This window comes from Microtus ochrogaster, linkage group LG2, assembly GCF_000317375.1.
Source record: "Microtus ochrogaster isolate Prairie Vole_2 linkage group LG2, MicOch1.0, whole genome shotgun sequence".
In the NCBI taxonomy this organism is placed as follows: domain Eukaryota; kingdom Metazoa; phylum Chordata; class Mammalia; order Rodentia; family Cricetidae; genus Microtus; species Microtus ochrogaster.
The window spans coordinates 32,868,581-32,879,596 of NC_022028.1; the positions used below are offsets into that span (position 1 = coordinate 32,868,581).

Sequence of the window (11,016 nt, forward strand, 5' to 3'; positions counted from 1 at the left end):
AAAAAAAAAAAAAAGTAATTCTGTGCTCTAATACTAAAAAGTATTAGATTTTAAAAGGCTGAGTTTATATTATGTGAACTTCATCTGAATAGAATAATAGTAAAACATGTTGTTTAGGCATCCTGACTTTTTTTTTTGGTTTTTTCGTAGACCAGTCTGGCCTCGAACTCACAGAGATCCCCCTGCGTCTGCCTCCCGAGTGCTGGGATTAAAGGAATGCACCACCACTGCCCAGTCGGCATCTTGACTCTCTAAGAGGAAACAGCTAAATATTGATATGTATGTATTGCCTTCCCAAGGTTCTGAGATGAAGGATTTACAATAGCCACCATGTTCTTTTTATTCTTTATTTCTTCTATGAGCGGACAAGGGGGACACTAAAACAGTAGTCAAGCTGTTTCTCTCACCTGTTCTTGTCTGAAACCCCCCGAGAGTGATTGGCAGAGGGGAGGAGGCTGCTTTCCATTGAGGGGCAGCATTCAGAGATGTTATGGTTTTTTTGCAGACTCCATGGAATATTCTGATGAGCCCTGTGATGCCTATGAGGTGGAGCAGACCCCTCAAGGATTCCGGGCCACTGTCAGTGCCCCTAGCCTGCTCTACAAGTGAGTGAGTTCCCATCAGCTTCAGGGGACAGTACATCCAGGGAACCCAGCAGGAAGCCAGCTCTTGAGTCTTTCACACTTACTGTGCTGCTTGATTCCTGATGATGAAAGAGTTTAGTATTTTGAGTCCTGAAATGTCAGAGGACTGATTACAGATTAATCTAATCATTCTCTGTTTATTGCCACATCCTGTTGACTTTCACTTTTAAATGTCCTTTGGACCTACCGTTTATCTTCACGGCTACCTCTTTTATCCTATGGATTTCTTTTTTTTAAAAGAAATATTTAATATGTCTGTGTGAATGTTTACATGTATGTATGTACACTGCCTATGTGTCTGGTGCCCAAGGAACATAGAGGAATTTGTTGAATCCTCTGGAACTGGAGTTAATAGGTAGTGGTGAGCCACATGGTGTGGATTCTCGCAACTGAACCTGGGTCCTCTGCAAGAGCTGCAAGTGCTCCTGTGGAATTCTTTTTTTTTTTTTTTCGAGACAGGGTTTCTCTGTGGCTTTGGAGCCTGTCCTGGAACTAGCTCTGTAGACCAGGCTGGTCTCGAACTCACAGAGATCCGCCTGCCTATGCCTCCCGAGTGCTGGGATTAAAGGAGTGCGCCACCATCGCCTGGCTTGGAATTCTTAAAATAACTGCAACAGTCTCTCCACACTCCAGCTCTCTGTGTAGTCCTTCACATTGAAAGTGGAACAATTTAAAACCATGTTTTTGAGATTTGTTTTTGTGTGAGTTGTTGTCTTGCCTGCATGTATGTCTGTTCACCATGTGTACGCAATGCCTGTGGAGGCCACAAGAGGTCACTGTATTCCCTGGAACTGGAGTTCTTAGCCTCCCAGTGAGGGCTAGAAATTCTAAGCCCAGTCCTCTGGAAGAGCAGTCAATGCTTTTAACCACTGAGCAATTTCTCCAGCTCCCCACCTCCCTTTTAATTTTTTTTCTTTTTTGAGACATGGTCTTATTTTATTGTTAAGGCTGTCATGGAACTCCTGCCTCAGCCTTTCATTTACTGAGATGACAGATGTCCATCATCTCACCTGGCTTGGAATGATCTTTTTAAAAGGAAAATCTGATTATTTTACCACTTCTGCTTAAAATCCACCTGTGGGGGCTTGCGAGATGGCTCAGCAGGCAAGGGCACTCACTGTGCAAGCCTGGCAACCTGAGTTTCATCCCTGGAACCTTTGTAGAGATGGAAGGTGGTAACCAACCTCACAAAGTTCTTCTCTGATCTCCATGCAACGTGCGGTGGTGGGCGACCCCACATATGTGCTATGTATACACATGACACACTAGTAATACATTTAAAAAACTGTCAGATGGAATTCTGGTTCATTAAAGTAGTTGCCAAAGTCATGAATATGCCTTAGCTGATTCTGCATTTTATTTTATTTTCCTTTTGCTTTAGGTCTTTCTCTGCCTTGTTCTTAAGGTTAGAACACCCACCTGGTATTTTTAGTTCCTCATATGTGCTGTGGTTTTTTTCATCCTTTGAGTTCATGTGTGTGCTATGCCCTTTGCCTCCGTCTTTTTCTCTTTCTCACCTGGTTATATTCTTCTTCCTAGAGAAGCTTGCTTTGATCCCAGCCATCCCTACCAATCACTGATTATCCTGTTGTATGTTTTTATAATGCCTCTGCGTGTGGTTTGTGGTGTTTATCATAGTCTGTGTTTGTATGGGACGCTTCTAGAAGGCAGGGATTTGTCTGTTCTGTTAATCTCCAGTGCCTGCCAAGACTGCCATGCTTTTTCGAGGATCACTGTTGTGAATTGCTTATGCACTCTGCGGTGACTTCCGCATGTGCTTATGTGCATGCTCTCTCATGGTCTCCCCCACGTTAACCACTAACAGAATGTTGTCAGAAGCTCACTGCCTCGGAAGATCAAGTGGTCTAAAAAGTCCATGAGTCCTTGCTGTTTTTTGTTATACTGGATGAGTTAGGTCCACTCAGGGAGGAGAGCTACAAATATGAACTCAAATGCGTTTGAAGGCTAATAGTTTCATCCTTGAGAACATTCTAAAATGCCTACTGTGGATAAAATTCTCTTTGAATGTAGCCAATGGGAAGCCAAAGCTAACCCTGACAGCTTACTTACTCTGTTCCTAGGCTCTGATGACATTTTTTCCTAGGAGATATGATTTCAGAATGATGTTACTCAGCTTCCTGAAAAACAAAATGAGTGTAACATGTGTTAGTGTACATAGGTCTACAGCTGATGTATGTAAAAATTCCTTAAATGTCTAATTCTGATGATGGACTTTTGAATTCTGTAGACTCCTAAGTTCTTGTGTTCCTGATGAACATATGGGTACTAGATTAGATGTTGGTCCTAATTAGTCCTAATTAGTAGAAACCATTGGCTGAGAAGTCTCCCCCTGAGCCTCTACCCTTTTCTTTCTTTCCTTTCTTCTTCCCCTGACCTGGAACTTGCAGTCTGCCTGCTTCAGTTTCCCAACTGCTGAGATTACAGGTGTGCACCACATACCTGCTGGGAGATTAGTTGGTAGTAGATGGCTGAAGCTGGGAGGCAATGGTAGGGTTGTGATGAGTTAGTCTCATTTGCAGGGGAGTGTTGAAACTTGTCTCCACTCTGGTTGCTGTGAGTCATCAGATTGTCAGTATGTCAGAACCTGGCCATTCACAAACATATGCAGTGCATAATATGTATAGCAATAATATAATATTATATATTTGTGGTGAAATCTCTTAAACAACAATTGTGCTGTACTTAATTTAGGGTTACATGTTTACTTCCTGTTTTTCCTCTTTTCTTCCTTACCCCTCCCCCCGCGTGTGTGTGTGTGTGTGTGTGTGTGTGTGTGTGTGTGTGTGATCTTCCTTCCTCAGCCTTCTGAATTCTGATTCCAGATCTCACCAAGCATGGCTCTTCTGTGTTCTACAGACTATCTGAATGGTATTCCTGATCTCTTTTCCAAGCCCTTTACCCTTTGTGGTGTTTTGAATGAGAATAGTCCCCATAGACTCCTGTATTTGAATGTCTGCATCTCAGTCAGTGGATTGTTTAGGAAGGATTAGGAGGTGTGACCTTGTTGAGGAGGTGTGTCACTGGGTGTGGGCTTTGGGATTTCAAAATCCACGTCAGGCCCAGTCTCACTTACACTCTGCCTTGTGTTTGTGGACATGTTGTGAGCTTTTAGCCACTGCTGTCAGACAGTGCCCTGCCTGCCTGCTGCTGTGGGTCTTCTGTTTACACACTGAGTCAGTGATCCCCTTTGCCTGTGAGTGAAGAGAGCTTGCTCTGTGAAGCCTGGTGACTTACACTTTTCTCTACTAATACTGTACTTTTATTGAAGTGTCTTTCTCTTAGGGAGTGTCTCTGGCTGTATGCAACTTAAACATGTATTTTTTTTTCATATTATAGGCACATAGTTGGAAAGAGAGGGGATACCAAGAAGAAAATAGAAATGGAGACGAAAACATCTATTAACATTCCTAAACCCGGACAAGAAGGAGAAATTGGTGAGACTTAGACATTATTTATGTTTGCACTTAGTTGTTTTTTTTGTTTGTTTGTTTTTTGTTTTGTTTTTGTTTTTGCTTTTTTTTTTTTTTTTAGATTTTATTTATTATATATACAATATTCTGTTTGCATGTGTGTCTGCAGGCCAGAAGAGGGTGCCAGATCCCGTTATAGATGGTTGTGAGCCACCATGTGGCTGCTGGGAATTGAACTCATGATCTTTGGAAGAGCAGACAGTGCTCTTAACCTCTGAGCCATCTCTCCAGCCCCTGTTTTTGCTTTTTTGAGACAGGGTCTCTATATAGCTTTGGAGCCTGTCCTGGAGCTCACTCTGTAGACCAGGCTGGCCTCAAACTCGCAAAGATCTGCTGTCTCTGCCTCCTGAGTGCTGGGATTAAAGGCATTCACCTTCACCACACGGCACGCTTAGTTCTTCTTATTTATTTATTTTTTACAGATGTGCAGAAACAGACCCAGCCTTCACATTTTTTAAATTATATTTATTTAGTGTGTGTGTGTGTGTCTGTGTGTGGGTACATAGTGCCATGACACATGTATGGAGGTCAGAGGACATTGTACAGGAGTTGGTTCTCTCCTTCCAGTAGGTGGGTTCTGGGGATTGAACTTAGGTTGTCAGGCTCGACAACAGTAAGTGCCTTTATCCACTGAACCATCTCACTGATCACTCCCCAACCCCCTCTCTTTTTAGTCAGGGTACCCAGACTGGCCTTAAAATTCATTATGTAGGTGAGGCTGGCCTTGAACTCCTGATCCTTATGTCACTGTCTCCCAAATGCTTGGGTTGTAGTCCTGGCTCAGATACTTGAGCAAGAGGGAGAGAGAGAGACACAGAGAGAGAGACAGAGAAGTGAGCGTGTTCATGTGTGTGCGTGTTGTTCACACATTCCTTTAGGTATGCATGCATCTCTGCATGTGGAAACCAGAGGTTGTTATTAAGTGTCTTTCTTTCTCAGTTGATTTCCATCTTAATTATTTATCTGTGTGTTTATTTTAGAGATAGGGTCTCTCACTGATCCTGGAACTTGCTGATTTGGCTAAACCCTGGCCAACGAGCCCCAGGGTCTGTCTGTTTCCACCTCCTAAACACTGGAGTTACAGATGTGCTCTTCACATCTGGGAGCCAAACTCAGGTCTTAGTGTTTGTGCTGTAAGCCCTTTTCTGACCTTCCCACCTTCCCACCCCCAGATACTTTATTTTCAGATTTTTTCTGTTGACATCGATTTCACTAGCAGTTTTCTTCGCCTTGGTGATCCCTAGAGATAGTAATATCAGATGACGTCTACCTGTCAAGCACTTGTGGGTTCTTGAGCCTCTTAATGTTTTCTTTCCTTTGCTTGCAGTGATTACTGGTCAGCATCGAAATGGCGTGATTTCAGCCCGAACTCGGATTGACGTTCTTCTGGACACGTTTAGAAGGAAGCAGCCCTTCACTCACTTCCTGTCCTTTTTCCTCAATGAAGTTGAAGTGCAGGAAAGATTTCTAAAGTTCCAGGAGGAAGTTCTGGAGAAGTGCTCCATGGTAAGTAGAAAACAAAATCAAATTTTCTTAAACAGTACGAAATGGTTCATAATTCAAACAGGAATATAGACATACCTCCCCATAGGTTTTGATATAAGATGTGGAGCATTGCTCTAAAGATTTATCCTTCTCTGTCTGTCTGTCTGTCTGTCTATCTGTCTATTTATTTGTGTGTGTGTGTGTGTGTATGTGTGTGTGCATGCGTGTGTGTGTGTGGTCTACCCGCCCATGTAGAGGTAGATGTCTTCCCTCTCTCCTGTTCTCCACCTTCTATTTTGAGACATGGTCTGTCATTGAACCTACAGCTTGCCATTTGGCAGTGCTGGCTGGTCAGCTAGCCCCTGGGATCCTTCTGTCGCTGCACCCACCCCCCCATACTGAAGATATAGATATCTGCCACAGCACCTGGCTTTTATGTGGGTGCTGGGAATCTGAAACTGGATCCTCTTGCTTGTGCAGTAAGCACTTTACCTACTGAGCCATCTCCCCAGTCCTCTAGTCTTTGTAATTTCCAGTTATTTTGTGTATACACGAGTTTTGCCTACATGTAGTCTGTGTGCCATGTGTTGCTTGGTGTCTGAGGAGGCCAGAAAAGGACATGGGATCTTCTGGGATTGGATTGCTATGCAGCTGAGGATGACTTTGAACTCTGATTCTTTCTGCCAGCACTTCTCAAGTGCTAGAATTGCAGATGTGTACCATCATGCCTGCAGAGAAGGCTGTTCCTGTGTGTACAGTGTTCCATACCACTGTGCCTTTTGGGTGGCAGGATGAAGGAAGTACCATTATCTTCTGATCTTCTGCCTCTAGGCAGTTGTGTGGTAAAGACAAATTGGTGTATAGAATTGTAGGGCCAGAGAGATGACTCAAAGGTGAAGAGTACCTTTGATATCCAATAACTCCAGTTCCGGAGGTCCTCTTCTGACCTCTGTGGGCACCAGGTATACATGCAGTATCCACACACTTATACACATAAAAAAAGAAAATAAATCTGCCTCCATAATGGTTATATAACAGTTTTTTTTTTTTTTTTTTTGGTTTTTTGAGACAGGGTCTCTCTATAGTTTTGGAGCCTGTCCTGGAACTAGCTCTTGTAGACCATGCCAGCCTCTGCCTCCCGAGTGCTGGGAATAAAGGCATGCACCACCACCGCCCGGCAGTAACAGTGAAATTCTTGTGACTAGGATAACAGATGAATAAACTTTAGCCAGGCATGATGGTGCACGCTTGAAATCTGAGCATTCCAGGCTGAGGCAAGAGAATCTAGAGTTCAAGGTCAGTCTAGGATAAATAGTCATTTATTATTACAACACAGGAGTTCCGACAGCACTTTTTTTTTTCCCGGTTTTTCAAGACAGAATTTCTCTGTAGCTATGGAGCCTGTCCTGGAACTAGCTCTTGTAGACCAGCTGGCCTCGAACTCACAGAGATCCGCCTGACTCTGCCTCCCCTCCCCCCCCCTTTTTTTTTAAAAAGATTTACTTATTATGTACACAGTATTCTGTCTCCAGGCCAGAAAAGGGCACCAGATCTCATTATAGGTGGTTGTGAGCCACCATATTGCAGCTGGGAATTGAACCAGGACCTCTGGAAGAGCAGCCAGAGCTCTTAACTGCTGAGCAATCTGTCCAGCCCCCAGTAGTGAGACTTTTTAAAAAACAAAAGCAAAAGCAGAGTTAGAAAACAAAAGGAAGCCGGGCGATGGTGGCGCACGCCTTTAATCCCAGCACTTGGGAGGCAGAGACAGGCGGATCTCTGTGAGTTCGAGACCAGACTGGTCTACAAGAGCTAGTTCCAGGACAGGCTCCAAAGCCACAGAGAAACCCTGTCTCGAAAAAAACAAAAACAAAAACAAAAAAAAAAAAAGAAAACAAAAGGAATAAAGGTCATGAAGCAATTACAGATCCCATAGCACTCAGGAGGCCGAGAGTGGGAAGAGCTTGAGATTGAGGCTGGCTGAACTAAAGAGCAAGACCCTGTCCAAAAAAAAACAACAAATAAAAAAACCAAGCCACGTTGGTGTATGTGTGATTTTATATTCTGCTTTGTTTGGAACAGCAGTCTATCCATATTGTCATTTGACAAAGCCCTCAAACTTTCTACTGTTCTTTGGAGATCAAATATGAAATGACAACAGTCAAGGCTAAAGTGACATAACAGATTTCAAATGATGTTTTCTGTTTTCTCTGCCTTCCCCCACGTCCTTCCTTTCTTCTATGATAGGGGCTTTGTCTCTGTTGCCCAGGCCAGGCTATTCTGAAACTCGCTGTCTCCTGTTTCAGCCTGTTGTGCAGTTGAGATGACAAGATGTGACATCATACTTGGCTCAGATAACTTAGTTTTTTGAATGCTACTTAGTATTCCATCTAACACAGTCTTTATTTTCCTGTTTTTCATTATCGTAATGACGCTGATGTGAGTAGTCTGATTTGTTTCTTACTTGAATTCTTAGACGTGGAAAAGGAGTGTGTGTATTTGAGTCTTTTCATGTAGTTATCCAAATCATCTTCAAGAAATTTATGTATTCGAAAGCAAAATTTTCTTTAGGTGTTTTCCCTGCTTTTGCCAATCCTAGATGTTCTTCTGTGTTGTTTTTGTCATAGGGAGGGATAAAAGAGGCAGAAGTTACGCTTCCAGCCTCTTCTTTATAGAGTGTGCTCCAGAAGACACCCAGGCCGTGTGATGGAGTGGGATGCTGTGCAGGAAGGGCTTTGTTAGGTTGTAGTATTTTCAGGTCGCTTGTCTCTTAAGCACTTGCAGGTTCTGCATATAGGTCACATTTTAAATAGCCTTGTCAGGGCAAGGTATAAGCACAGCTATAAAGAAGCTTAAAGAGATACCGAATGTGTTCTATACACCAGATGGTGCAGCCTAACACTCACTATAGCATTAATTCTCTCAACCAAGTTTTCTGAAACATCTCCCAATGGCTGGTGAGGGAGAGGGCGGGGGAAAGGTGCGTGATAAACCAGCCTGACAAGCTCATAGTCAAATGCTTGGTTAAGTGATGGAATGAGATGACTTACTAGTACAGTAGTCCTCTGTCTTCTACATGTGTGCTGTGGCGTGGGGCCTACGCACACGCACTAAACAGGGTGTGGTGGGTTGCAGGAGGGCAGATAAGAATGGACCATATCCCCTAAAGAAAACTGACTCTCCCTCCCTTGGCAGCCATCAGCACACATAAGCTCTAAGCTTCCTCTTTGTTGGACTGTTCCCTGCTTGACCTTGTGCAGGTCTTTTGCAGGCAGCGTTAGCTGCTGTGGGCTAATGAGTGATTAGCTATCTATGTTCAGAGATGCTGTTTGCCTCTGGACCTTTTCGTCTCTTTTCTTTTGAAAGATTTATCTATTTCTAATTTTATGTGTATGAGGGTTTTGCCTGTATGTAAGTGTACCACGTGTGCAGTGCCTGTGGAGGCCAGAGGAGGAGGATGGATCCCTAGGGACTGGAGTTATTATTGGATATCGCTAGCCACCATGTGGGTGCTTAGAACTGAACTTGAATCTTCTGCAAGTGTAGCCAATGCTCTTAATTGCTGAGCTATCTTTCCAGCCCCTGGACCTTTAGCTCTTTGAATCTTCCTCTCCTTCTTCCTGTTTTTTGAGCTTGAGAGATTTTTGTTTGGTTGGTTTTAGTTTTCAAGACAGGGTTTCTCTGTGTAACAGCTTTGGTTATCCTGGAACTTGCTTTGTAGACCAGGCTGGCCTCAAATTCAGAGATCTGCTTGCCCCTGCCTTCCAAGTGCTGGAATTAGAGGTGTGTGCCACCACCATCCAGCATAGTTTTTTTTTTCTTTCTTTTGTTCTTGAGAGATTTTTTTTTTTAACGTAGATTGTCTACTTAAAAGTTCAAAGTTTAAAATATTTTTTACGTACTTTGTCAGGATGGAAGGATTAAAAATTATAATTATACTCAGAACTATCTTACAGTGAAATTAGCTTTGGAGCTTAAATTGTTTATTTTGGAGCTCGGGTCTCTAAAATGCAGGTTCCTGTGACTGTCATCACTGTTCAGATCTAGAGCAGGCTCATGACTGCAGGCAGCCCTTTCAGAGCTGCCCTTCCCATGCTAGTGGTGTTCATTTCTGTCTTCCTGGGCATGCCATATTCATGGACTCACACTGATAGGCTGTTTGCACAGGCCTCTTTCACTTAGGGTAATGTTTGAGCTTCACCCATGCTGTGTATTGTAGCATGAGTAATAAAAACCCAGAGACAGATATTGGGTTTAATCTGAAGATCAGAAAAGCAAAGCAGTCAACCACTAGAGAGCTTTTACCTCAACAAAATCTTCAGAATGAAAGAGGTTGAGTCCCTGTCTCATCCCGCTTTATGTTTCTCTCTAGTGCTGGGATTAAAGGCATGCACCATCACCCTCCTGCCTCTATGGCTAGCTAGTGTGGCTGCTGGGATTAAAGGTGTGGCCACCACTGCCGGGACTGTACGGCTGACTAGTGTGGTTGGCTTTGCGCTCCAATCTTCAGATTATTTGTGCTTTATAGTAAAATATCACTGTAGTATATATTTATAGTCCACTTCTCATTTTTCCTGAGCTGGGTTCTGCTTCATGGGTGCGGTACAGTTTTCTTTACTTGTCTGTTTGTTACTGCACATCCTTTGGACTTTTCCAGTTTCTGGCAATTATGAATGGAATGCTATGGACAATTTTGTAGTAGTTTTTATATAAACATAAGTTTTCATTTGCTTACAATAAATACCAAGGAGGGAGATTCCTAGTATGTGTTGTAGTCATATGTTTAACTTTATAAAAATGTTACCAGGGCCGGGTGGTGTGGTGCACGCCTTTAATCCCAGCACTCAGGAGGCAGAGGCAGGCGGATCTCTGTGTGTTCGAGACCAGCCTGGTCTACAGAGCTAGTGCCAGGACAGGCTCCAAAGCTACAGAGAAACCCTGTCTTGAAAAACCAAAACTAAAACCAAAACCAAAACAAAACAAAACAAAACAAAACAAAACAAAATGTTACCAGGACTGGTGAGATGGCTCAGCCGGTAAAGTGTTTGCTGTGCATGCCAACAACCTCAATTTGGTTTCTGGAGCCCATGTGAACTGGGAGGAGCAAACTACATTCACAGAATTGTCTTTTCACCCCCGCATGAGTGCTGTGGCTTGCACACATGCCCCACCTACTCAAAGTCACATACACACTCACACACCCCTCACCAGACACACACCCACACACTGTGCACACACACCCCTCACCAGACATACTCACACACCCCTCACCAGACATACTCACATACCCCTCACCAGACCCACATACTGCATACACTCACCTCACCAGACCCACACACTGCACACAATTATACACCCCTCACCAGACCCACACACTGCACACAATTATACACCCCTCA

At 43.5% G+C, this 11,016-nt stretch overlaps 1 protein-coding gene across 6 annotated transcripts in view; it reads left to right on the top strand.

Moving 5' to 3' along the window:
- The window catches only part of Ascc1 (activating signal cointegrator 1 complex subunit 1), a 97,279-nt gene that overhangs the window by 3,746 nt on the left and 82,517 nt on the right, over nucleotides 1-11,016 (top strand). For 3 of the 6 annotated variants that reach the window (XM_013351232.1, XM_013351233.1, XM_013351234.2), the window contains exons 3-6: nucleotides 506-605; nucleotides 2,026-2,049; nucleotides 4,002-4,099; nucleotides 5,463-5,641. In XM_013351232.1, the coding sequence (XP_013206686.1) occupies nucleotides 506-605; nucleotides 2,026-2,049; nucleotides 4,002-4,099; nucleotides 5,463-5,641 (401 nt within the window). The remainder of the gene's footprint in view (nucleotides 1-505; nucleotides 606-2,025; nucleotides 2,050-4,001; nucleotides 4,100-5,462; nucleotides 5,642-11,016) is intronic. The other 3 variants (XM_013351235.2, XM_013351236.1, XM_005360059.3) reach the window with 1 other exon arrangement.